Consider the following 26,172-nt stretch of genomic DNA (forward strand, 5'->3'; position numbering starts at 1 on the left):
GTAGAAGCTGCTCAGGAGCCTTTAGGTGACAGATACTCCGATACCACTTGCCATGCAGTAGCAAAGAGAACAGTCTATGACTTGGGTGGCTGGATCTTTGACAATCTTTGGGGCTTTCCTCTGACACCGCCTGGTATAGAGGTCCTGGATGGCAGGGAGTTTGGCGCCAGTGATGTACTTGGTCGGACACACTACCCTGCCTTGCAGTCGGAGGCCAAGCAGTTGCCATACCAGGCGGCGATGCAGCCAGTCAGGATGCTCTCAATGGTGCAGCTGTAGAACATTTTGAAGATCTGATGGCACATGCCAAATCTTTTCAGCCTCCTGAGTGGGATGAGGCGTTGTCGTGCCCTCTTCACCACTGTGTTGGAGTGTTTGGAGCATGATAGGTCCTTGGTGATGAGGACACCGAGGAAATTGAAGTGCTCGACCCGCTCAACTACAGCTCTGTCGGTAGTCGTTTAGACAGGTTCCCTTGGCATTCTTAGGCACAGGGATATTGTGGTTTGCTTGAAACATGAAGGTATTACAGACTGGGACAGAAAGAGGTTGAAAATGTCAGTGAAGACACTTGCCAGCTGGTCAGTGCATTCTGAGTAACCTTCCTGGTAATCCGACTGGCCCTACTGCCTTGTGAATGTTGACCTGTTTAAAGGTCTCACTCACATCAGCTACGGAAAGCATGATCATACAGTCATCCGGAACAGCTGGTGCTCTCATGTATGGTTCAGTGTTGCTTGTCTTGAAGTGAGCATAGAAGGCATTTAGCTTCTCTGGTAGGCTCGGATCAATGGGAGGCCCGCGGCTGGGTTTCCTTTTGTAATCCTTAATAGTCTGCAAGCCCTACCACATCCGACGAGCATCAGAGTCGGTGTAGTAGGATTCGATCTCAGTACTGTTTTAACGCTTTGCCTGTTTGATGGTTCGTCGGAGGCCGTAGATGGATTTCTTATGAGCGTCCGGATTAGTGTCCTGCTCCTTGAAAGCGGCAGCTCTAGCCTTTAGCTCAGTGCGGATGTTGCCTGTAATCCATGGCTTCTGGTTGGGATATGTACGTACGGTCGCTGTGGGGATGACGTCGTCGATGCACTTAGTAATGAAGCCGGTGACTGATGTGGTAAACCGCTCAATATTATCGGATGAATCTCAGAACATATTCCAGTCTGTGCTAGTGAACCAAACCAGTCCTGTAGTTTAGCATCCGCTTCATTGGACCACTTCCGTATAGAGCGCGTCACTGGTACTTCCTGTTTGAAATTTAGCTTGTAAGCAGGAACCAGGAGGATAGAGTTATGGTCCGATCTACCAAATGGAGGGCGAAGAAGAAGCTTTGTATGCGTCTCTGTGTGGAGTAAAGGTGGTGTAGAGGTTTTTATCCCTCTAGTTGCACATGTAACACGCTGGTAGAAATTAGATCAAACGGTTTTCCTGCATTATTCAAATCTCCGGCCGCTGGGAGCACCCACTCTGGATAAGCATTTTCTTGTTTGCTTATGGCCTTATACAGCTCGTTGAGTGTCGTCTTAGTGCCAGCATCAGTTTGTGGTGGTAAATAGACAGCTATGAAAACTCTATTGGTAAATAGCATGGTCAACAGCTTATCATGAGGTACTCTACCTCAGGTGAGCAGAACCTCCAGACTTCCTTAATATTAGAGATTTTGCGCAACAAGCTGTTGTTAATAAAGAGACACTCACTGATCTTACCGGATTGTGCCACACACATACACACAACCCTCCCCCCCTTCCACCCACACACACACACACACACACACACACACACACACACACACACACACACACACACACACACACACACACACACACACACACACACACACACACACAACCGTCCCCCTTCCACACACACAACCCTCCCTCCCTTCCACACACTCCACACACACACACACACACACACACACACACACACACACACACACTCCACACACACACACACACTTTCTCTCACTCACGGTGCGGTAGATGAAGACGCGTAGTCGGTCTCCAGCGATGGTCTCCAGCAGCTGTCCGTTGTAGAGTTCACTCAGTTTGTGTTTTTGCTTCAGAATGTGGTTCTCCAAGATCACCTTCAACAGGCTCTGGTCTAAAGACATCACCTCATCTGCAACACAAGGGACATGTACAGGAGAGTTAAACCAAATACTAACGTACAGATACCGTATCTTCATTTGATCCAGTTTCACACAGCAGTAAATAATCCTACAGCAACAGGAAATGTGAATTGTTATAACTAATGGACATTTTTTTTTTGTAAGGGGTGGATACATTTTTCTTTATGGCAAATCAAGTCTGACATTTTTAAGTGGAAATTACAAACTTTAGAAGCCTTTTTAAAACCTTAAATACACTACAAGTTTGCATTTACTGCTGTGCTGGAAAATTCCTGCAACAACAGGATGATCAAATTAAGATACAGCATCTGTAGGAGTAAACGATCACTAGCTCCCTTTTTCCACTGTGGGCTAAACCTGGTGCTTGTTGGTTCCAGAGTTCCTATAGTCCATTTCCATTGTGTTGTCCTAGGCCAAAATAACAGGGTTTATCCAATATCTCTAGTCTAGACCAAGTGCTTAAGTTCCAGGCTGCAGTTCCTGGGCTTAGGTTATTGGGCTTTAAGCCCTAGTCGAAAAGGGGTTGTTATGTGCCATGTAGGTTGAGGGGAGCCAATAGAGGCACTCGCCAGAGAAAGTTGGGTTGAGGGAGCCAATAGAAGCACTCGCCAGAGAAAGTTGTGTTGTGGGAGCCAATCGCGTGTACTCACCAGAGAATGCTGTGTTGAGGGGAGCCAATAGCGTGTACTCTGTCTCTGGCTTCATTGCAGCTGATAGGCCGAGCTCTGACACCATGTCTCTGAAGGTGCTCTGGGATTCACCAACCAGCTCCAGCACCTCCTTGGCTTTGAGCGGAAACAACACATAAACATCAGATAACAACAACGACAACACACATCATAACATCTACATACAAGCCCTATAGTGTGCCAAGCATTTTAGCCCAGTCTGAAATGAACCATAAACCCGTTTTTCTAAATCAATCAAATTCAATCAAATGTCTTTATAAAGCCCTTTTTACATCAAACGATGTCACAAAGTGCTACACATGCACAGTAGATCTGAAAAACTTCAGATGGTTGTAGAAACTCAATGTAGACTACCAGGGAACTGAGTGAAACCATGGTGATCCATTCAGATTCAAGACAAAGGACTTCTGGTGCAGCCAGAAGAACACCCAGCCTTCTAGGGAGTATTTCCTAGTGATTCTGCCTCTACATTTACTTGATCTGTGGGGTTCTAGGCTGGGTATCTGTAAGTTTGTGTCAATGGATGTCGTGGAAATTCACCGCTAAGGACTCAAAGTCAAAGCAAATGAAGCAAACTTTATTAACACACGCGGAAGACGTTCACAAACTCAAAACAAGCCAGATGAAACTCTGAAGAAGGAGGTTCTCTTTCAGTCCCTATAAACTGCTATACAAACAAGTCATATAAAGCACGGTTGGTTCTTTTATGTGACTTGACTGATACCACACCAGGCTTCTTACCTTGAAACAGAGATATTGTATCACTCTGTCTAGTTCCCAGAGCAATGTTCTGGGCGTACTGACAAATTGCTTATGAGTGAAAGTGTGGTTTACTCCTTTGTGCAGTCAACCCACAATACAAATATATTTGATTGATTGATTGATTGATTGAGTTAGGGGTTGGATTTTGGATTGGGGAAATGTTGAATCCGTTGCAGTTTCTTACCCTGGGGACTTCTACGTTATGCGAAAGGGTTATCGTCGTGGGAACAAGACTTACCTGAGTCGGGTATGAGGACCCGGTCGATGAGGTGGATGACTCCGTTGGTGGTGACAATGTCTTTCTTCAGGACCATCTTGATACCGTTGACCGTCAGGCTGTCTCCGTCACAGCCGATCTCAACGGTGCTTCCCTCCGCTGTCTCGTGCACGGAGCCTGCCGTGATGGCCTCAGAGCACTGCACACTGTTCAACAGGTGGTAGTTCACCAGGGCTACGGGAGAGAGAGAGAGGGCGAGAGAGAGAGAGGTAAGGAAGGAGAGAGGGAAACACGGAAACGTGTTAGATCACCTATACAGCAGAAGTGAGCACGGAGGTTGACTGTGAAAGGTCATCAAAAAAATAAAGCAATTAAGCTTTACGTATCGGCCTCAAGGCCTTCGTCAGATAGGGAAAACAGCCATGATGACTGCTGCAGTTTACACTATCAGAGACCATCCATCCATCCATCCTTCCTGTCAAACCACACTAGGACAGGACAGGATGACAACACTCTGAGGTTTTCTGTGCTGATCTAGGATCAGTTTGGCCTTTTTTATATCATAATTAAAAAATATCATATGGACATATTCTAGATCAGCACTCCTACTCTGAGATGCTGAGACCAGACTAGACCAGGACAGTCAGTCTGTTCAGAATGGGCGGTTGGGTGTTCCACAAGGTTCCACAAGGTGACATGTTTCTTCCTGGGCTCTCTCAAAATTTAACAGCTTCAACCATAAATAGGTAATTGTTTGAGAGAGAGAGAGAGAGAGAGGGAGAGGGAGAGAGAGAGAGAGAGAGAGAGAGAGAGAGAGAGAGAGAGAGAGAGAGAGAGAGAGAGAGAGAGAGAGAGAGAGAGAGAGAGTGAGTGTGGCCAGTCTGGCTCTGAGTTCCCATGCTGAAATAACCAGCATAAGCTGTTCCATGCTGGTCTATGCTGGTCTATGCTGGTCAGTGCTGGTCTATGCTGGTCAGTGCTGGTCTATGCTGGTCTATGCTGGTCTATGCTGGTCAGTGCTGGTCTATGCTGGTCTATGCTGGTCAGTGCTGGTCTATGCTGGTCTATGCTGGTCAGTGCTGGTCTATGCTGGTCAGTGCTGGTCTATGCTGGTCTATGCTGGTCTATGCTGGTCAGTGCTGGTCTATGCTGGTCTATGCTGGTCAGTGCTGGTCAGTGCTGGTCTATGCTGGTCAGTGCTGGTCAGTGCTGGTCAGTGCTGGTCTATGCTGGTCAGTGCTGGTCTATGCTGGTCTATGCTGGTCTATCCTGGTCTATGCTGGTCTATGCTGGTCTATGCTGGTCAGTGCTGGTCAGTGCTGGTTGAATAATGGTCAAGCTGGATTTTGAAATCCTAATGTGGCCCTTTACCGAAAATGATTGCCCAGCCCTGGTCTAGCTGGTTATGGGGGTTGACCAGCCCTGGTCTAGCTGGTTATGGGGGTTGACCAGCATGGTCTAGCTGGTTACGGGGGTTGACCAGCCCTGGTCTAGCTGGTTATGGGGGTTGACCAGCCCTGGTCTAGCTGGTTACGGGGGTTGACCAGCATGGTCTAGCTGGTTACGGGGGTTGACCAGCATGGTCTAGCTGGTTACGGGGGTTGACCAGCCCTGGTCTAGCTGGTTATGGGGGTTGACCAGCCCTGGTCTAGCTGGTTATGGGGGTTGACCAGCCCTGGTCTAGCTGGTTACGGGGGTTGACCAGCATGGTCTAGCTGGTTATGGGGGTTGACCAGCCCTGGTCTAGCTGGTTACGGGGGTTGACCAGCCCTGGTCTAGCTGGTTACGGGGGGTTGACCAGCCCTGGTCTAGCTGGTTATGGGGGTTGACCAGCCCTGGTCTAGCTGGTTATGGGGGTTGACCAGCATGGTCTAGCTGGTTATGGGGGTTGACCAGCATGGTCTAGCTGGTTACGGGGGTTGACCAGCCCTGGTCTAGCTGGTTACGGGGGTTGACCAGCATGGTCTAGCTGGTTATGGGGGTTGACCAGCCCTGGTCTAGCTGGTTACGGGGGTTGACCAGCCCTGGTCTAGCTGGTTATGGGGGTTGACCAGCCCTGGTCTAGCTGGTTATGGGGGTTGACCAGCCCTGGTCTAGCTGGTTATGGGGGTTGACCAGCCCTGGTCTAGCTGGTTAGGGGGATGACCAGCCCTGGTCTAGCTGGTTACGGGGGTTGACCAGCCCTGGTCTAGCTGGTTACGGGGGTTGACCAGCCCTGGTCTAGCTGGTTATGGGGGTTGACCAGCCCTGGTCTAGCTGGTTAGGGGGTTGACCAGCCCTGGTCTAGCTGGTTATGGGGGTTGACCAGCCCTGGTCTAGCTGGTTACGGGGGTTGACCAGCCCTGGTCTAGCTGGTTACGGGGGTTGACCAGCCCTGGTCTAGCTGGTTACGGGGGTTGACCAGCATGGTCTAGCTGGTTATGGGGGTTGACCAGCCCTGGTCTAGCTGGTTATGGGGGTTGACCAGCCCTGGTCTAGCTGGTTATGGGGGTTGACCAGCCCTGGTCTAGCTGGTTATGGGGGTTGACCAGCCCTGGTCTAGCTGGTTACGGGGGTTGACCAGCCCTGGTCTAGCTGGTTACGGGGGTTGACCAGCCCTGGTCTAGCTGGTTACGGGGGTTGACCAGCCCTGGTCTAGCTGGTTATGGGGGTTGACCAGCCCTGGTCTAGCTGGTTATGGGGGTTGACCAGCCCTGGTCTAGCTGGTTACGGGGGTTGACCAGCCCTGGTCTAGCTGGTTACGGGGGTTGACCAGCCATGGTCTAGCTGGTTACGGGGGTTGACCAGCCCTGGTCTAGCTGGTTATGGGGGTTGACCAGCCCTGGTCTAGCTGGTTATGGGGGTTGACCAGCCATGGTCTAGCTGGTTACGGGGGATGACCAGCCCTGGTCTAGCTGGTTATGGGGGTTGACCAGCCCTGGTCTAGCTGGTTACGGGGGTTGACCAGCCATGGTCTAGCTGGTTATGGGGGTTGACCAGCCATGGTCTAGCTGGTTATGGGGGTTGACCAGCCCTGGTCTAGCTGGTTATGGGGGTTGACCAGCCCTGGTCTAGCTGGTTACGGGGGTTGACCAGCCATGGTCTAGCTGGTTATGGGGGTTGACCAGCCCTGGTCTAGCTGGTTATGGGGGTTGACCAGCCCTGGTCTAGCTGGTTACGGGGTTGACCAGCCCTGGTCTAGCTGGTTACGGGGGTTGACCAGCCCTGGTCTAGCTGGTTATGGGGGTTGACCAGCCCTGGTCTAGCTGGTTATGGGGGTTGACCAGCCCTGGTCTAGCTGGTTATGGGGGTTGACCAGCATGGTCTAGCTGGTTATGGGGGTTGACCAGCCCTGGTCTAGCTGGTTATGGGGGTTGACCAGCCCTGGTCTAGCTGGTTACGGGGGTTGACCAGCCCTGGTCTAGCTGGTTACGGGGGTTGACCAGCCCTGGTCTAGCTGGTTACGGGGGTTGACCAGCCCTGGTCTAGCTGGTTATGGGGGTTGACCAGCATGGTCTAGCTGGTTATGGGGGTTGACCAGCATGGTCTAGCTGGTTATGGGGGTTGACCAGCCCTGGTCTAGCTGGTTATGGGGGTTGACCAGCCCTGGTCTAGCTGGTTACGGGGGTTGACCAGCCCTGGTCTAGCTGGTTATGGGGGTTGACCAGCCCTGGTCTAGCTGGTTATGGGGGTTGACCAGCCTGGTCTAGCTGGTTATGGGGGTTGACCAGCCCTGGTCTAGCTGGTTACGGGGGTTGACCAGCCATGGTCTAGCTGGTTATGGGGGTTGACCAGCCCTGGTCTAGCTGGTTATGGGGGATGACCAGCCCTGGTCTAGCTGGTTAGGGGGGTTGACCAGCCCTGGTCTAGCTGGTTATGGGGGTTGACCAGCCCTGGTCTAGCTGGTTATGGGGGATGACCAGCCCTGGTCTAGCTGGTTACGGGGGTTGACCAGCCCTGGTCTAGCTGGTTATGGGGGTTGACCAGCCCTGGTCTAGCTGGTTATGGGGGTTGACCAGCCCTGGTCTAGCTGGTTATGGGGGTTGACCAGCCCTGGTCTAGCTGGTTATGGGGGTTGACCAGCCCTGGTCTAGCTGGTTATGGGGGTTGACCAGCCCTGGTCTAGCTGGTTACGGGGGTTGACCAGCCCTGGTCTAGCTGGTTATGGGGGTTGACCAGCCCTGGTCTAGCTGGTTACGGGGGTTGACCAGCATGGTCTAGCTGGTTACGGGGGTTGACCAGCATGGTCTAGCTGGTTACGGGGGTTGACCAGCATGGTCTAGCTGGTTACGGGGGTTGACCAGCCCTGGTCTAGCTGGTTATGGGGGTTGACCAGCCCTGGTCTAGCTGGTTACGGGGGTTGACCAGCCCTGGTCTAGCTGGTTATGGGGGTTGACCAGCCCTGGTCTAGCTGGTTACGGGGGTTGACCAGCCCTGGTCTAGCTGGTTACGGGGGTTGACCAGCCCTGGTCTAGCTGGTTACGGGGGTTGACCAGCCCTGGTCTAGCTGGTTATGGGGGTTGACCAGCCCTGGTCTAGCTGGTTATGGGGGTTGACCAGCATGGTCTAGCTGGTTACGGGGGTTGACCAGCCCTGGTCTAGCTGGTTACGGGGGTTGACCAGCATGGTCTAGCTGGTTACGGGGGATGACCTCTAAAAAATGATGGGTTAAAAACAACTCAATGTTGGTTATTAGGTAACCCAGCGCTGGTTAAATATTGGACAGAACACATGCTGGGTGGGTTATTTTGACCCAGCCAGTTGGGTTGTGAATAACCCAACATTTCGGGTTGTTGGGATTACCCAAACATGGGTTAATTTAACCATCAATTGGGTATGTTTTACTCTCATGCTTGGTTGAACTAGCAGCTGGGTCTTTTTCAAATATAATCCTTAGATTATTTTCAGTAGGCGTGATTTACCCCGCTATCGTCAAGAAGGTGCATCAAAGCTGGGACCAAGAGACTGATAAACAGCTTCTATCTCGAGGCCATCAGACTGTTAAACAGCCATCACTAACATTGAGTGGCTGCTACCAACATACTGTCTCAAATCTCTAGCCACTTTAATTAATAATTAAAAATTGGATGTAATAAATGTATCACTAGTCACTTTAAACAATGGCAATTTATATAATGTTTACATACCCTACATTACTCATCTCATATGTATATACTGTACTCTATACCATCTACTGCATCTTGCCTATGTCGTTCGGCCATCACTCATTTATATATTTATATGTACATATTCTTATTCATTCCTTTACACTTGTGTGTATAAGGTAGTTGTTGTGGAATTGTTAGATTACTTGTTAGATATTACTGCACGGTCGAAACTAGAAGCACAAGCATTTCACTACACTCACATTAACATCTGCTAACCACGTGTATGTGACAAATAAAATTTGATTTGATTTATTAGGGGCGTGTTTTACAGATAGATCTTATTGGCCACTGTGGTGGATGAATCAGAATTAGTTGGGTAACATAGATAATTAAGATGTTTTGTTAGTTTAATATGCTTATGTGAGATACTTGTCATTAGAAAGTGTCCTTTGGACTCTGGTGTCTTTCAGTTGCACGTTTCCCTCAGCTGGGGCTCAGAGACGGGAAGAGGTCAAACTTGTCTTTTACATGTCTCTTTTGCTATGCAGAATATCAGCAAGAGAGGAGGACAGAATTAAATATTGTCTTCATATGTGAATGTGTCTCTTTACCTATGCTTAAACCATGTGAAGGGATGGCGTGATTAATGGGGGACCAATGACTTGTCTCCACAATGTCTGTGAGCAAGTCACTCCCTCCTTTTCTTTATTGTGGGGAGGTTTATGGCAGTGTCTGGGACCATTGTCTCTTAGATCTCGCACTTATCCTGTGATAGTATATGGCCTAGAGGCTCAGTCCCTCCAGTGAGCCTGTCCAGGAGTAGGGTCAAGAGGGGGTTTGCTTGAGATGGGAGTATCTAGAGTTGACAATTGATATATGCCATTGGATGAAATGGTGTTTTTGTTCTATGAAGTACCAGGGACGAGATTAGAACCTCGTCATTAGGGATCAAACTGAACGATAATTTATAGTGAATGTTATCTAGCTGTGGATACTCCTCTCTAAAGTAAACAGTCTTTCTTTGTGAACCGTTCCTAACTATCTGTGGTTTGTCATGTCAAAAGGGGTTGGATCTTACTATAAAGATCTCAGAAGTCATTGTGTTCAACACTCTCAACGGGTCATTAGAAATGGTGAATCGTTGAAAGTCAACTTCTAAATGCAAAGCTCTTATAATTAAAATTGTAGTTTAAGTATAAACTCTGACTGGTGTGTGTGTGAAGTTTGTCTCTCCTCATTTGGTAATACAGAAATTAGCAACCACACCACCCGCGAGAGTATATGTAATTCCTGTTCTTCATGTTAAGTTTACATACTGCAAATTTAATTTGCGTTAATAATAAATGTAATTGTTTGATCAGAACAGATTAACAGGAATATAATTAACTCTCACGGGTGGCTAAAAATAACTCTCTGAAAGTCAAGACCCTACTAAACTACGCCCCCCAGTCTTCTGATCTGACCCGCTGGTATATATCTCAATAACCCAACCCTGCTCTTTTGTAAACACTAGAAAAGCCCTGGCCTCGTCATGGCTCAAAGTGGATATTCTTGGAAAAAAGCTTTACTTTGAAATAGAGGCTCATCGCTTCCATTTTGAGAGTTACTTGGCAATGGAAAGTGTTTTGGAAACCTCAGAATCTGATCTTTCTGATACTATATAGAAATCATAATGTCTTGCCTGGACGTGACTCTGTAGGAGGATTTGAAAAAGTATTTTTTGGGGGGGAAAAGAATTACATACTTATAAAACTAATTCTGCTTGTGATATTGATAATTTGAACAATATACATATATATAAATATACTATACTACTACTACTACTACTACCACTACTACTACCACTACTACCACTACTACTACTACTACTACTACTACCACTACTACTACCACTACTACCACTACTACCAGTACTACTACTACTACTACTACTGCTACTACTACTACTACTACTACCACTACTACCACTACTACTACTACTACTACTACCACTACTACTACCACTACTACCACTACTACCAGTACTACCACTACTACTATTACTACTACTATACCTATTACTACTACTATTACTACTACTACTACTACTACTAATTTGAACAATATATGTGTGTTAAACAGACTTATTTAGGAAAAAGTCAAGGACGGAGGGGATATGACTTTAGAAATGGCAGAGATATTTCAATTTGAAATGCATTTTGAGTCAAAATGACTGTCTTTCTAGTGTTAAAGAAAACTACCCATCTAAGTTACCCAATGCCTGCAACCCAGCAGCAGGGTCAACCAAACAACCCAGCAGCAGGGTCAACCAAACAACCCAGCAGCAGGGTCAACCAAACAACCCAGCAGCAGGGTCAACCAAACAACCCAGCAGCAGGGTCAACCAAACAACCCAGCAGCAGGGTCAACCAAACAACCCAGCAGCAGGGTCAACCAAACAACCCAGCAGCAGGGTCAACCAAACAACCCAGCAGCAGGGTCAACCAAACAACCCAGCAGCAGGGTCAACCAAACAACCCAGCAGCAGGGTCAACCAAACAACCCAGCAGCAGGGTCAACCAAACAACCCAGCAGCAGGGTCAACCAAACAACCCAGCAGCAGGGTCAACCAAACAACCCAGCAGCAGGGTCAACCCAACAACCCAGCAGCAGGGTCAACCAAACAACCCAGCAGTAGGGTCAACCAAACAACCCAGCAGCAGGGTCAACCAAACAACCCAGCAGCAGGGTCAACCAAACAACCCAGCAGCAGGGTCAACCAAACAACCCAGCATTTTTATCAGAGTGTACCTCTGATAATCAGATTAGCATGGGACCGTGGCCTAACGACTCATGCCCTATAAGGGCCCTAGAGTTGTTTGTTGTCTGGGAGCATGTGTGTGAATTTGTGTGTGTGTGTGTGTCCCTCCCTGTGGTGTTATCACACAAACCCAAACCAGACAGCCTCAATCCTATGGTGGCCTGTCTACCTCGAGGCCTGATTCCATTCCCAATGGTGGCCTGTCTACCTCGAGGGCTGATTCCATTCCAATCTACCCTATGATGGCCTGTCTACCTCGAGGGCTGATTCCATTCCAATCAACCCTATGGTGGCCTGTCTACCTCGAGGCCTGATTCCATTCCAATCAACCCTATGGTGGCCTGTCTACCTCGAGGGCTGATTCCATTCCAATCAACCCTATGGTGGCCTGTCTACCTCGAGGCCTGATTCCATTCCAATCAACCCTATGGTGGCCTGTCTACCTCGAGGGCTGATTCCATTCCAATCAACCCTATGGTGGCCTGTCTACCTCGAGGGCTGATTCCATTCCAATCAACCCTATGGTGGCCTGTCTACCTCGAGGGCTGATTCCATTCCAATCAACCCTATGGTGGCCTGTCTACCTCGAGGGCTGATTCCATTCCAATCAACCCTATGGTGGCCTGTCTACCTCGAGGGCTGATTCCATTCCAATCAACCCTATGGTGGCCTGTCTACCTCGAGGGCTGATTCCATTCCAATCAACCCTATGGTGGCCTGTCTACCTCGAGGGCTGATTCCATTCCAATCAACCCTATGGTGGCCTGTCTACCTCGAGGGCTGATTCCATTCCAATCAACCCTATGGTGGCCTGTCTACCTCGAGGGCTGATTCCATTCCAATCAACCCTATGGTGGCCTGTCTACCTCGAGGGCTGATTCCATTCCAATCAACCCTATGGTGGCCTGTCTACCTCGAGGCCTGATTCCATTCCAATCAACCCTATGGTGGCCTGTCTACCTCGAGGGCTGATTCCATTCCAATCAACCCTATGGTGGCCTGTCTACCTCGAGGGCTGATTCCATTCCAATCAACCCTATGGTGGCCTGTCTACCTCGAGGGCTGATTCCATTCCAATCAACCCTATGGTGGCCTGTCTACCTCGAGGCCTGATTCCATTCCAATCAACCCTATGGTGGCCTGTCTACCTCGAGGGCTGATTCCATTCCAACCTACCCTATGGTGGCCTGTCTACCTCGAGGGCTGATTCCATTCCAATCAACCCTATGGTGGCCTGTCTACCTCGAGGGCTGATTCCATTCCAATCAACCCTATGGTGGCCTGTCTACCTCGAGGGCTAATTCCATTTCAATCCAGAAAAGCAGTTACTACCCATATCTATTCCCCCCACTGACACATGTGATTTCACATTAAATTTCACATGATGTGAAAACGTGTTTTAGGAACTCTTCACGTGTATTTTCATGTTATCACATTAACTTCACATTAGAAAACTTGTGTTCACAAGGGAGTCCCTGGCATCCTGTTGTTTGTTGGGCTGCTGCGATCTGGTTCGGATAAGCTGTCCCCTCACGGAAGCAAGGAAGGAACAGTGTGTGTGTGTGTGTGTGTGTGTGTGTGTGTGTGTGTGTGTGTGTGTGTGTGTGTGTGTGTGTGTGTGTGTGTGTCTCTGTTACGATCCATCAATCTGCTTCAAAGCCGTTGCACGCTAAACGTTACTGCTGGCTAGCCGGATACTCTGAATAATACGGATTTGAGACAAGCATTTCCTGCTTTTCATGTGTGTGTGACCGGGAGAGCATGTGTGTTCCTGTGTATGTCTGTGGGAATGAGGTGTGTCTGTGGGGATGAGGTGTGTCTGTGGGAATGAGGTGTGTCTGTGGGGATGAGGTGTGAGATGTGTCTGTGGGGATGAGGTATGAGGTGTGTCTGTGGGAATGAGGTGTGTCTGTGGTGATGAGGTGTGTCTGTGGGGATGAGGTATGTCTGTGGGGATGAGGTGTGTCTGTGGGGATGAGGTATGAGGTGTGTCTGTGGGGATGAGGTGTGAGGTGTGTTTGTGGGGATGAGGTGTCTGTGGGGATGAGGTGTGTCTGTGGGGATGAGGTGTGTCTGTGGGGATGAGGTGTGTCTGTGGGGATGAGGTGTGTTTGTGGGGATGAGATGTGTATGTGGGGATGAGGTGTGTCTGTGGGGATGAGGTGTGTCTGTGGGGATGAGGTGTGTCTGTGGGGATGAGGTGTGTCTGTGGGAATGAGGTGTGTCTGTGGGGATGAGGTGTGTCTGTGGGGATGAGATGTGTCTGTGGGATGAGGTGTGAGGTGTGTCCGTTGGGATGAGGTATGTCTGTGGGGATGAGGTGTGTCTGTGGGGATGAGGTGTGAGATGTGTCTGTGGGGATGAGGTGTGTCTGTGGGGATGAGGTATGTCTGTGGGGATGAGGTGTCTGTGGGATGAGGTGTGTCTGTGGGTATGAGGTGTCTCTGTGGGGATGAAGTGTGTCTGTGGGGATGAGGTGTGTCTGTGGGGATGAGGTGTGTCTGTGGGGATGAGGTGTGAGGTGTGAGGTGTTTCTGTGGGGATGAAGTGTGTCTGTGGGGATGAGATGTGTCTGTGGGGATGAGGTGTGTGTGTGAGGATGAGGTGTGAGGTGGGGATGAGGTGTGTCTGTGGGGATGAGGTGTGTCTGTGGGGATGAGGTGTGTTTGTGGGGATGAGGTGTGTCTGTGGGGATGAGAAGTGTCTGTGGGGATGAGGTGTGTCTGTGGGGATGAGGTGTGTTTGTGGGGATGAGGTGTGTCTGTGGGGATGAGATGTGTCTGTGGGGATGAGGTGTGTCTGTGGGGATGAGGTGTCTGTGGGGATGAGGTGTCTGTGGGGATGAGGTGTGTCTGTGGGGATGAGGTGTGAGGTGTGTTTGTGGGGATGAGGTGTGTCTGTGGGGATGAGGTGTGTCTGTGGGGATGAGGTGTGTCTGTGGGGATGAGGTGTGAGGTGTGTTTGTGGGGATGAGTTGTGTCTGTGGGGATGAGGTGTGTCTGTGGGGATGAGGTGTGAGGTGTGTTTGTGGGGATGAGGTGTGTCTGTGGGGATGAGGTGTGTCTGTGGGGATGAGGTGTGTCTGTGGGGATGAGGTGTGAGGTGTGTTTGTGGGGATGAGGTGTGTCTGTGGGGATGAGGTGTGTCTGTGGGGATGAGGTGTGAGGTGTGTTTGTGGGGATGAGGTGTGTCTGTGGGGATGAGGTGTGTCTGTGGGGATGAGGTGTGAGGTGTGTTTGTGGGGATGAGGTGTGTCTGTGGGGATGTGGTATCTCTGCTTGAGAAAGGGGCTGATTGAACACTGACTACACCTCAGGGATAAAAATGAAAACACTTCACTGTTTTCCTTTTCTGCCCTTCTGTCTCTCTGAAGTCTGCCTGACCGGTGGTTTGGGCCAGTGTTTCTACTGTCTCTCTGAAGTCTGCCTGACCGGTGGTTTGGGCCAGTGTTTCTACTGTCTCTCTGAAGTCTGCCTGACCGGTGGTTTGGGCCAGTGTTTCTACTGTCTCTCTGAAGTCTGCCTGACTAGTGGTTTGGGCCAGTGTTTCTTCTGTCTCTCTGAAGTCTGCCTGACCGGTGGTTTGGGCCAGTGTTTCTACTGTCTCTCTGAAGTCTGCCTGACCGGTGGTTTGGGCCAGTGTTTCTACTGTCTCTCTGAAGTCTGCCTGACTAGTGGTTTGGGCCAGTGTTTCTACTGTCTCTCTGAAGTCTGCCTGACCGGTGGTTTGGGCCAGTGTTTCTACTGTCTCTCTGAAGTCTGCCTGACTAGTGGTTTGGGCCAGTGTTTCTACTGTCTCTCTGAAGTCTGCCTGACTAGTGGTTTGGGCCAGTGTTTCTACTGTCTCTCTGAAGTCTGCCTGACCGGTGGTTTGGGCCAGTGTTTCTACTGTCTCTCTGAAGTCTGCCTGACCGGTGGTTTGGTGCAGTGTTTCTCAAACAGTTTTAAAACACAAGACTGAAAACCAAGAGACAACACGGTCCTTGCGGCTCTTGGGGTGGGGATGAAGGTGATTGGTCATTGGTAATCTGGCTATAGGTGATTGGTTATTGGTAATCTGGCTATAGGTGATTGGTTATTGGTAATCTGGCTATAGGTGATTGGTTATTGGTAATCTGGCTATAGGTGATTGGTCATTGGTAATCTGGCTATAGGTGATTGGTTATTGGTAATCTGGCTATAGGTGATTGGTTATTGGTAACCTGGCTATAGGTGATTGGTTATTGGTAATCTGGCTATAGGTGATTGGTTATTGGTAATCTGGCTATAGGTGATTGGTTATTGGTAACCTGGCTATAGGTGATTGGTTATTGGTAATCTGGCTATAGGTGATTGGTTATTGGTAACCTGGCTATAGGTGATTGGTTATTGGTAATCTGGCTATAGGTGATTGGTTATTGGTAATCTGGCTATAGGTGATTGGTTATTGGTAACCTGGCTATAGGTGATTGGTTATTGGTAACCTGGCTATAGGTGATTGGTTATTGGTAACCTGGCTATAGGTGATTGGTTATTGGTAATCTGGCTATAGGTGATTGGTTATTGGTAATCTGGCTATAGGTGATTGGTTATTGGTAACCTGGCTATAGGTGATTGGTTATTGGTAATCTGGCTATAGGTGATTGGTTATTGGTAATCTGGCTATAGGTGATTGGTTATTGGTAATCTGGCTATAGGTGATTGGTTATTGGTAATCTGGCTATAGGTGATTGGTTATTGGTAACCTGGCTATAGGTGATTGGTTATTGGTAACCTGGCTATAGGTGATTGGTTATTGGTAACCTGGCTATAGGTGATTGGTTATTGGTAATCTGGCTATAGGTGATTGGTTATTGGTAATCTGGCTATAGGTGATTGGTTATTGGTAATCTGGCTATAGGTGATTGGTTATTGGTAACCTGGCTATAGGTGATTGGTTATTGGTAATCTGGCTATAGGTGATTGGTTATTGGTAATCTGGCTATAGGTGATTGGTTATTGGTAATCTGGCTATAGGTGATTGGTTATTGGTAACCTGGCTATAGGTGATTGGTTATTGGTAACCTGGCTATAGGTGATTGGTTATTGGTAATCTGGCTATAGGTGATTGGTCATTGGTAATCTAGCTATAGGTGATTGGTTATTGGTAACCTGGCTATAGGTGATTGGTTATTGGTAACCTGGCTATAGGTGATTGGTTATTGGTAATCTGGCTATAGGTGATTGGTTATTGGTAATCTGGCTATAGGTGATTGGTTATTGGTAATCTGGCTATAGGTGATTGGTTATTGGTATTCTGGCCATAGATTATTAGCAATTTGTAACCTAACAATATGTGATTGGCTATTGTTTTATCTGGCCATAAGTGATTTGTTACCTGCGATAACAGCCTTGTCTCCCATAATGCGTTCCAGGAAGCTGGCCTCAAGGTTGTTGAAGGCATCGTTGGTGGGAGCGAACACAGTGAAGTGACCTGGTTGGCCCAGTTTTTCCATCACACCTGAGGCCAAGGCAACAGCCTAAAGAGAGAATAACAGGGTTAGTTCTATAGATTAATACATACTACTACCTTCTACTACAACTATAATACTACTACTGTACTACTACTACAACCACTACCACTACTACTACAATCACTACCACTACCACTACTACTACTACTACTACTACAACCACTACCACTACCACTGCTACTACTACCACTACTACTATTACTACCACTACTACTACTACTACTACCACTACTACCACTACTACTACTACTACTACGACAACCACTACCAATAGCACTGCTACTACCACTACTACTACTACTACCACTACTACTACCACTACTACTACTACAACCACTACCACTACTACTACTACTACTACCAGTACTACTACTACTACTACTACTACTACTACTACTACTACTACTACTACTATACTACCACTACTACCACTACTACTACTACTACTACCACTACTACTACTAGCAGTACTACTACTACTACCACTACTACTACTACCACTACTACTACTACTACCACTACTACTACTACTACTACTACTACTACTACTACTACTACTACTACTACTACCACTACTAATACTATACTACCACTACTACTATAGTACTACTAATACTATACTACTACTATACTACTACTAATACTATATTGCTACTAATACTATATTGCTACTACTACTACTACTACTAATACTATACTACTACTACTACTACTACTACTACTACCACTACTACTACTACTACCACCGCTACTACTACCACTACTACTGCTACTACTACTACTGCACTACTACTACAACCACTGCCTTACTACTACTACTACTACTACTACCACTCTACTACCACCACTACCACTACCACTACCACTACTACTACTACTACTGCTACTACTACCACTACTACCACTACCACTGCTACTACCAATACCCGCTATGCTGCTACCACTACTACTACTACTACCACTACTACTACTACTACTACCACTACTACTACTACTACTACTACTACTACTATACTACTAATAATACTATATTGCTACTACTACTACTACCGCTACTACTACTACTACTACTACTACCACTACTACTACAACTACAATTACTAATACTACAACCACTGCTACTACTACTACTACTACTACTACTACTACTACTACTACTACTAATACAATCCTACTAATACAGCCTGGAAAGAGAGGAAAGTACTAGAACTACATGAAGTAACAGATTACACCTGAGACACTATAGTGCATCACATATTGTGTCAGGTACTTCTGCTGAAGGAGGAGACCTCTAGGTTTGTCAGATTTATCGTTAAGGGGATATTATAGTCAGTTTACACTCAGGTACGTACGTGGAAGGAGGAGAGGTCGTAATCAACTCCCAGGGCATCCTGGATGGTGTTGACCACGTTAGTGATGACACGGTCGATGACATGAACCACTCCATTGGTAGCCACCTGGTTACCATGGATAATCCTGGCACAGTTCACCGTGACGACCTACAAAGGGAGTGTGATTGGTTAATTTATTGATTGGTTAAATGAATAGAATCACTTTATTGTCCACTTAAAAATGCCCTCCGGGATCTTAAGCACACCACATTTGAATGATATGTTGCAAATTGGATTTATAACTTATCATACGTATTGCAAATATTTATATTTACAGTGCTTTCAGAAGGTATTCACACCCATTGACCTTTTCCACATTATGTTGTCTTACAGCCTGAATTTAAAATGGATTACATTGAGATGTTGTATCCCTGGCCTGCACACAATACCCCAAAATGTCAAAATGGAATTGTGTTTTTAGACATTTTAACAAATTAATTTAAAATTAAAAGCTGAAATGTTTTGAGTCAAGTATTTAACCCTTTTGTTGTAGCGAGACTAAATAAGTCTCATAAAAAGTTACATGGACTCACTCTGTGTACAATACCACTGTTTAACATGCATTCTTTAATGACAACCTCATCTCTGTACCCCACACATATAATTATCTGTAAGGTCCCTCATTCAAACACAGATTCAACCTCAAAGACCAGGGAGGTTTTTCAATTCCTCACAAAGAAGGGCACCTATTGGTAAATGGGTAAAAATGTAAAAGCAGACATTGAATATCCATTTGAGCTTGGTGAAGTTATTAATTACACTTTGGATGGTGTACCAATACACCCAGTCACTACAAAGATACAGGCGTCCCTCCTAACTCAGTTACCGGAGAGGAAGGAAACCGCTCAAGGATTTCACCATGACGTCAATGGTGACTTTAAAACAGTCACAGAGTTTATTAATGGCTGTGATAGCATAAAACTTACAATGGATCAACAACATTGTAGTTACTCCACAATAAAAGCCTAAATGACAGAGTGAAAAGAAGGAAGCTAGAATTTTTGTTTTTTTTAAACATGCATCCTGTTTGCAATAAGGCACTAAAGTAAAACTGTAAAAAAAATGTGGCAAATAAATTAACTTTATGTCCTGAATACAAAGAATTATGTTTGGAACAAATCCAACACAACACATCACTGAGTACCACTCCTCATATTTTCAAGCATGGTGGTGTCTGCATCATATTATGGGTATGCTTGTCATCGGACAGGACTAGGGAGTTTTTTAGGATAAAAATAAAACTGAATGAGGCTAAGCACAGGCAAAATGCTAGAGGAAAACCTGTTTCAGTCTGCTTTCCAACAGACACCGGGAGACAAATTTACCTTTCAGCAGGACAATAACCTAAAACACAAGGCCAAATATATATTGGAGTTGCTTACCAAGACGACATTGAATGTTCCTGAGGGGCCGAGTTACGGTTTTGACTTCAAATCGGCTTGGAAATCTATGGCAAGACTATGAAATGTTGTGTCTAGCAATGATCAACAACCAACTTGACAGAGCTTGAATATTTTTTTAAAGAATAATGTGCAATTATTGTACAATCAAGATGTGCAAAGTTCTTAGAGACTTACCCAGAAAGACTCACAGCTGTAATCGCTGCCAAAAGGTGATTCTAACATGTATTAAGTGCGAATACTTTTGTAAATTAGATATTTCTGTATTTAATTTTCAATACATTTGCAAAAATGTCTCTAAACGTGTTTTCACTTTGTCATTATGGGGTATTGTGTGGATGGGCGAGATTTAAAAAAAATCTATATTTAAAAAAATTTGAATTCAGGCTGTAACACAACAAAATGAGGAGTAAGTCAAAGGGTATGAGTAATTTTTAAAGACACTGTAAATTCTATATATATATATATATATATATATATATATATATTTTATATTATATTGAACATCTACATAGTGTAGATGCAGTTTCTACCATATTGATTACACTATTCAATCTTGCCTGATCTGATAAATGTATTTGACTAGGTAAGTTGACTGAGAACACATTCTCATTTACTGATGGGTCTATGAGAGAAGTCTGGGTAGGGTAGGGGATAGCTAGGGCTTGGGGCTAGGGGACTAGTTTGTTTAAGGGTAGGGTCTAGCAGTTAGGAGTAGGTGCTAGCTAGTTTCTTGGGGGGGGTCCAGGGGTAGGGGCTAAGGGTTAAGTCTTGGGGCTAGCGGTTGGATCTAGGAGTAGGTGCTAGCTAGTTTTTCTGGGGGTCCAGAGGTAGGGTCTAAGGGTTAAGTCTTGGGGCTAGCGGTTGAATACATACCCCATTGGAGTAATGATTGATGTAGAGTCCTAGGCTGTTGTACATGGAGGTGATGGACATGTCGTTCTTCAGGTCTTTGGTTAGCATGCGATGGTCGACCATGTGATAGTGCAGGGCGTTGTACAGCTCGATGTTCACGTTGCTCACCAAGGCATCAAGCACCTCCTGGGCATGGATAGGAGGAACAAGAGAGTGTGGGAGAGAGGAAGCAGAGATCTCTCTTTCTGAACAGAACTGGCTGACTGACTGACTGACTGACTAACTGACTAACTAAAGCTTATGAGTTTTTACAAGTATGAGATTTTACTCACTAAAGTAAAAACACGGTGTTGTCATAGACTTAGTAACTTCGTCGTAGTCGCCACCCGGTTACCTAGAACTAGATATTTATGAACTTATTTCCAGATATCTTTTAAAGTACACACAATGCACTATTTCGTAATTTCATATGGAGAATCTAGTCTGCGTTAACTAGTTTCGAAGCCGACTAACGTTAGCCGCTAGCCACGCAGACTGAATATTGACAGTGGTGAGCTCTCATCCAGCAATCACGAGAAGGTGATCAGATTCCCCCCCCAACATGATCTCCGTGAAGAAGGCTACCAGAGTTTTTCAACCTTGGCTTTAGTACTAGTGCAGTACAGTAACTGACTGTGCTGTTTTGTCATTTCCATCTGCCTTGCTGTCTTCCTCTGATCGCTGTCTTATTGTTGACTCTTCCCCATCGTCTCCTGCGCTCCGATGCTGCCGCTTGATTATTGACTCTGGAATCTATGAATCTGGTTTGAAATATCCGATTGCGTGTGTTTTCTGCCTGTTCAGACGGTTTCGAATCGGATATGGGAAAGAATTGGATTTGAGCACCTTCAACCTGCCATTGTGAACAAGGTTTAACTAACTGACTGACTGACTGACTGACTGACTGACTGACTGACTGACTGATTATTAACTAACTGACTAACTGACTGACTGACTGACTGACTGACTGACTGACTGATTGATTAACTAAATGACTGACTGACTGACTGACTGACTGATTAACTAACTGACTGACTGACTGACTGACTGACTGATTAACTAACTGACTGACTGACTGATTGATTAACTGACTGATTAACTGACTGACTGACTGATTAACTGACTGACTGATTAACTGACTGACTGACTGACTGACTGACTGACTAACTGACTGACTAACTGACTGACTGACTGACTGACTGATTATTAACTAACTGACTAACTGACTGACTGACTGACTGACTGATTGATTAACTAAATGACTGACTGACTGACTGACTGATTAACTGACTGATTGACTGACTGACTGATTAACTAACTGACTGACTGACTGACTGACTGATTAACTAACTGACCGACTGACTGATTGATTAACTGACTGATTAACTGACTGACTGACTGACTGACTAACTGACTGACTGACTGATTAACTGACTGACTGATTAACTGACTGACTGACTGACTGACTGACTGACTGACTAACTGACTGACTGACTGATTAACTGACTGACTGACTGACTAACTGACTAACTGACTGACTGACTGATTAACTGACTGACTGATTAACTGACTGACTGACTGACTGACTGACTGACTGATTAACTGACTGACTGACTGACTGACTGATTAACTGACTGACTGACTGATTAACTGACTGATTGATTAACTGATTAACTGACTGACTGATTGATTAACTGACTGACTGACTGATTAACTGACAAACTGACTGATTAACTGACTGACTGATTAACTGACTGACTGACTGACTGATTAACTGAGTGACTGACTGACTGACTGACTGATTGACTGATTAACTGATTGACTGACTGACTGACTAACTGACTGACTGACTGACTGACTGACTGACTGACTGACTGACTGACTGACTGACTAACTGACTGACTGACTGACTCTGACGACTGACTGATTAACTGACTGACTGACTAACTGACTGACTGACTAACTGACTGACTGACTAACTGACTGACTGACTGACTGACTAACTGACTGACTGACTGACTGATTGACTGACTAACTAATTAACTAAATGACTGACTAACTGATTGACTGACTATTTAACTAAGTAACTGATTGACTAAATACAGTTAAGTCTACTTACAGGGTCCAGCAGGTCCCAGGCTTCGTCGCTAGGGGCAAACATAGTGAACGATCCCTTCCCTTCAATCTCCTCCCTCAGCTTAGAGAGTGCTGAGTACTTTTGGGTTGTCCTAGCCTTCACCAGGCCCAATGTGCCATACACATGGTCTATAGGAGCCACTGGAAGAACCAAGAGAGAGAGAGAGTTTAAAGTCACACACAATGTATAAACCAGCTGGAGCAGGCCAACCCTGCTGGGTGTCCAAGCTTCCTGTTCCAGCTCAGCACTAACTCACCTGATTCAATGTATCAAACCAAATGAGTTGGAACAGAAATCTGCTCACCCAGGGTGAGAGGGAGGAGCTATAGGGTGAGAGGGAGGAGCTTTAGGGTGAGAGGGAGGAACTATAGGGTGAGAGGGAGGGGCTATAGGGTGAGAGGGAGGAGCTATAGGGTGTAGAGGGTGGGGCTATAGGGTGAGAGGGAGGAGCTATAGGCGGAGAGGGAGGGGCTATAAGGTGAGAGTACAGGGTGAAATCCTATGAAGCCATATCTCGGAGGTTGGATGGTTTTTCAAAGACTGGTGATGTGGACCACACTAGTTTACACTAACCTGCAGGGCATCCTTTCATGCCTTCCAGCTTCATGTAGCCTGGACAGCACTCATAGACAACCATCCTGGAGAAAACACAAGACACAACTATTAGAGATAGAACCACCCTGGTAGGATACGTTTTTTTTTAAGGTTTTCTTTTTATTGGCCAGTCTGAGATATGTCTTTTTCTTTGCAACTCTGCCTTGAAGGCCAGCATTCCGGAGTCGCCTCTTCGCTGTTGACGTTGAGACTGGTGTTTTGCAGGGTACTATTTAATGAATCTGGCAGTTGAGGACTTGTGAGGTGTCTGTATCTAAAACTAGACACTCTAATGTACTTGTCCTCTTGCTCTGTTGTGCACCGGGGCCTCCCACTCCTCTTTCTATTCTGGTTAGGGCCAGTTTGTGCTGTTCTGTGAAGGGAGTAGTACACAGCATTGTACGAGATCTTCAGTTTCTTGCCAATTTCTCGCATGGAATAGCCTTAATTTCTCAGAACACGAATAGACTGATGAGTTACAGAAGAAAGGTCTTTGTTTCTGGCCATTTTGAGCCTGTAATCAAACCCACAAATGCTGATGCTCCAGATACTCAACTAGTCTAAAGAAGGCCAGTTTTATTGCTTATTTAAACAGGACAACAATTTTCAGCTGCGCTAACATAATTGCAAAAGGTTTCTCTAATGATCAATTAGCATTTTAAAATGATAAACTTGGATTAACTAACACAACATGCCATTGGAACACAGGAGTGACGGTTGCTGATAATGGGCCTCTGTACGGCTATGTAGATATTCCATAAAGAAATCTGCTATTTCCAGCTACAATAGTCATTTGCTACTATTATTTTTCACTCTCTTTTTACTGTTGTTTTTATTTCTTTACTTACCTGTTGTTCACCTAATACCTTTTTTTGCACTGTTGGTTAGAACCTGTAAGTAAGCATTTCACTGTAAGGTTATAACCTGTTGTATTCAAATAAAGTATGGTCTATACACTGTTGTATTCAGCATTTCACTGTAAGGTCTACACCTGTTGTATTCAGCGCACGTGACAAATAAAGACTCACAACTTCCAAAGATGATTCTAACATATATTGACTCAGGGGTTTGAATACTTATCTAATGAAAATGTATTAGTATTTTATTTTTCAGATTTTATTTGACAAATGTTCGATTTGTTTTTCCACTTGACATTAATATTTTGTGTAGATCGTTGACAATTTTTTTTATAATGAAATCAATTTTTATCGCACAACACAATGTGGAAAAAGTCAAGGGGTGTGAATACTTTCTGAAGGCACTACATTTCATGGAAGCGAAGTTAGCACAGATCTCTTAAGCAGCGAGTCGGAGTCAGAAGCCGAGCCTTCTCTGGTCTCTACTCCTCCCGTTATGGGGTCTGAGATGCCGAAGCCTCCCACCATTAGCTCTGACAAATTGAAAACCCTAGTCATTGGCGACTCCATTACCCGCAGTATTAGACTTAAAACGAATCATCCAGCGACCATACACTGTTTACCAGGGGGCAGGGCTACCGACGTTAAGGCTAATCTAAAGATGGTGCTGGCTAAGGCTAAAACTGGTGAGTGTAGAGAGTATAGGGATATTGTTATTCACGTCAGCACCAACGATGTTAGGATGAAACAGTCAGAGATCACCATGTGCAACATAGCTTCTGTGTATTAATCAGCTATAAAGATGTGTAGGCATCGATTCAAGTAATTGCCTCTGGTCCCGTCCCAGTTAGAGGGAGTGATGAACTCTACAGCAGATTCTCACAACTCAATCTCTGGTTGAAAACTTTCTGCCTTTCCCAAAAGATAGAATTTGTAGGTAATTGGCCCTCTTTCTGCGACTCACCCACAAACAGGACCAAGCCTGGCTTGCTGAGTAGTGACGGACTCCATCCTAGCTGGAGGGGTTCTCTCATCTTATCTATGAACATAGACAGGGCTCTAACTCCTCTAGCCTGTTGGGGCTAGGGGGCAGTATTTTCACGGCTGGATAAAAAAACGTACCCGATTTAATCTGGTTACTAATCCTACCCAGTAACTAGAATATGCATATACTTATTATATATGGATAGAAAACACCCTAAAGTTTCTAAAACTGTTTGAATGGTGTCTGTGAGTATAACAGAACTCATTTGGCAGGCAAAACCCTGAGACATTTTCTGACAGGAAGTGGATACCTGATGTGTTGAATTACCTTTAAGCCTATGCCATTGAAACACACAGGGGCTGATTAATGTTTTGGCACTTCCTATTGCTTCCACTAGATGTCACCAGCCTTTACAAAGTGTTTTGAATCTTCTGGAGGGAGATCTGACCGAACAAGAGCCATGGAACGGTGATGGCCGATTAGACACCTGGCGCGCGAGGTCATGTTGGGTACCCTCGTTCCAAAACGTTTTAAAAGAGAATGCATTCGTCCACCTTGAATATTATTCATGTTCTGGTTAAAAATGGCCCTAATGATTTATGCTATACAACGTTTGACATGTTTGAACGAACGTAAATATATTTTTTCCCCTCGTTCATGACGAGAAGTCCGGCTGGCTTAGATCATGTGCTAACAACACGGATCTTTTTGGATATAAATGATGAGCTTTTTTGAAC

At 46.0% G+C, this 26,172-nt stretch overlaps 1 protein-coding gene across 11 annotated transcripts in view; it reads right to left on the minus strand.

The window, feature by feature from the left end:
• Positions 1-26,172, minus strand: part of LOC100380654 (periostin) — a 73,583-nt gene that overhangs the window by 33,940 nt on the left and 13,471 nt on the right. For all 11 annotated transcript variants that reach the window (XM_045717463.1, XM_045717461.1, XM_045717462.1 and 8 more), the window contains exons 3-10: positions 23,573-23,637; positions 22,982-23,139; positions 20,845-21,009; positions 18,530-18,676; positions 17,042-17,183; positions 3,821-4,033; positions 2,782-2,916; positions 1,973-2,121 (exon numbers count right to left, since the gene is read on the minus strand). In XM_045717463.1, the coding sequence (XP_045573419.1) occupies positions 1,973-2,121; positions 2,782-2,916; positions 3,821-4,033; positions 17,042-17,183; positions 18,530-18,676; positions 20,845-21,009; positions 22,982-23,139; positions 23,573-23,637 (1,174 nt within the window). The remainder of the gene's footprint in view (positions 1-1,972; positions 2,122-2,781; positions 2,917-3,820; positions 4,034-17,041; positions 17,184-18,529; positions 18,677-20,844; positions 21,010-22,981; positions 23,140-23,572; positions 23,638-26,172) is intronic.

This window comes from Salmo salar, chromosome ssa04 (genome assembly GCF_905237065.1).
Source record: "Salmo salar chromosome ssa04, Ssal_v3.1, whole genome shotgun sequence".
Lineage (NCBI taxonomy): Eukaryota > Metazoa > Chordata > Actinopteri > Salmoniformes > Salmonidae > Salmo > Salmo salar.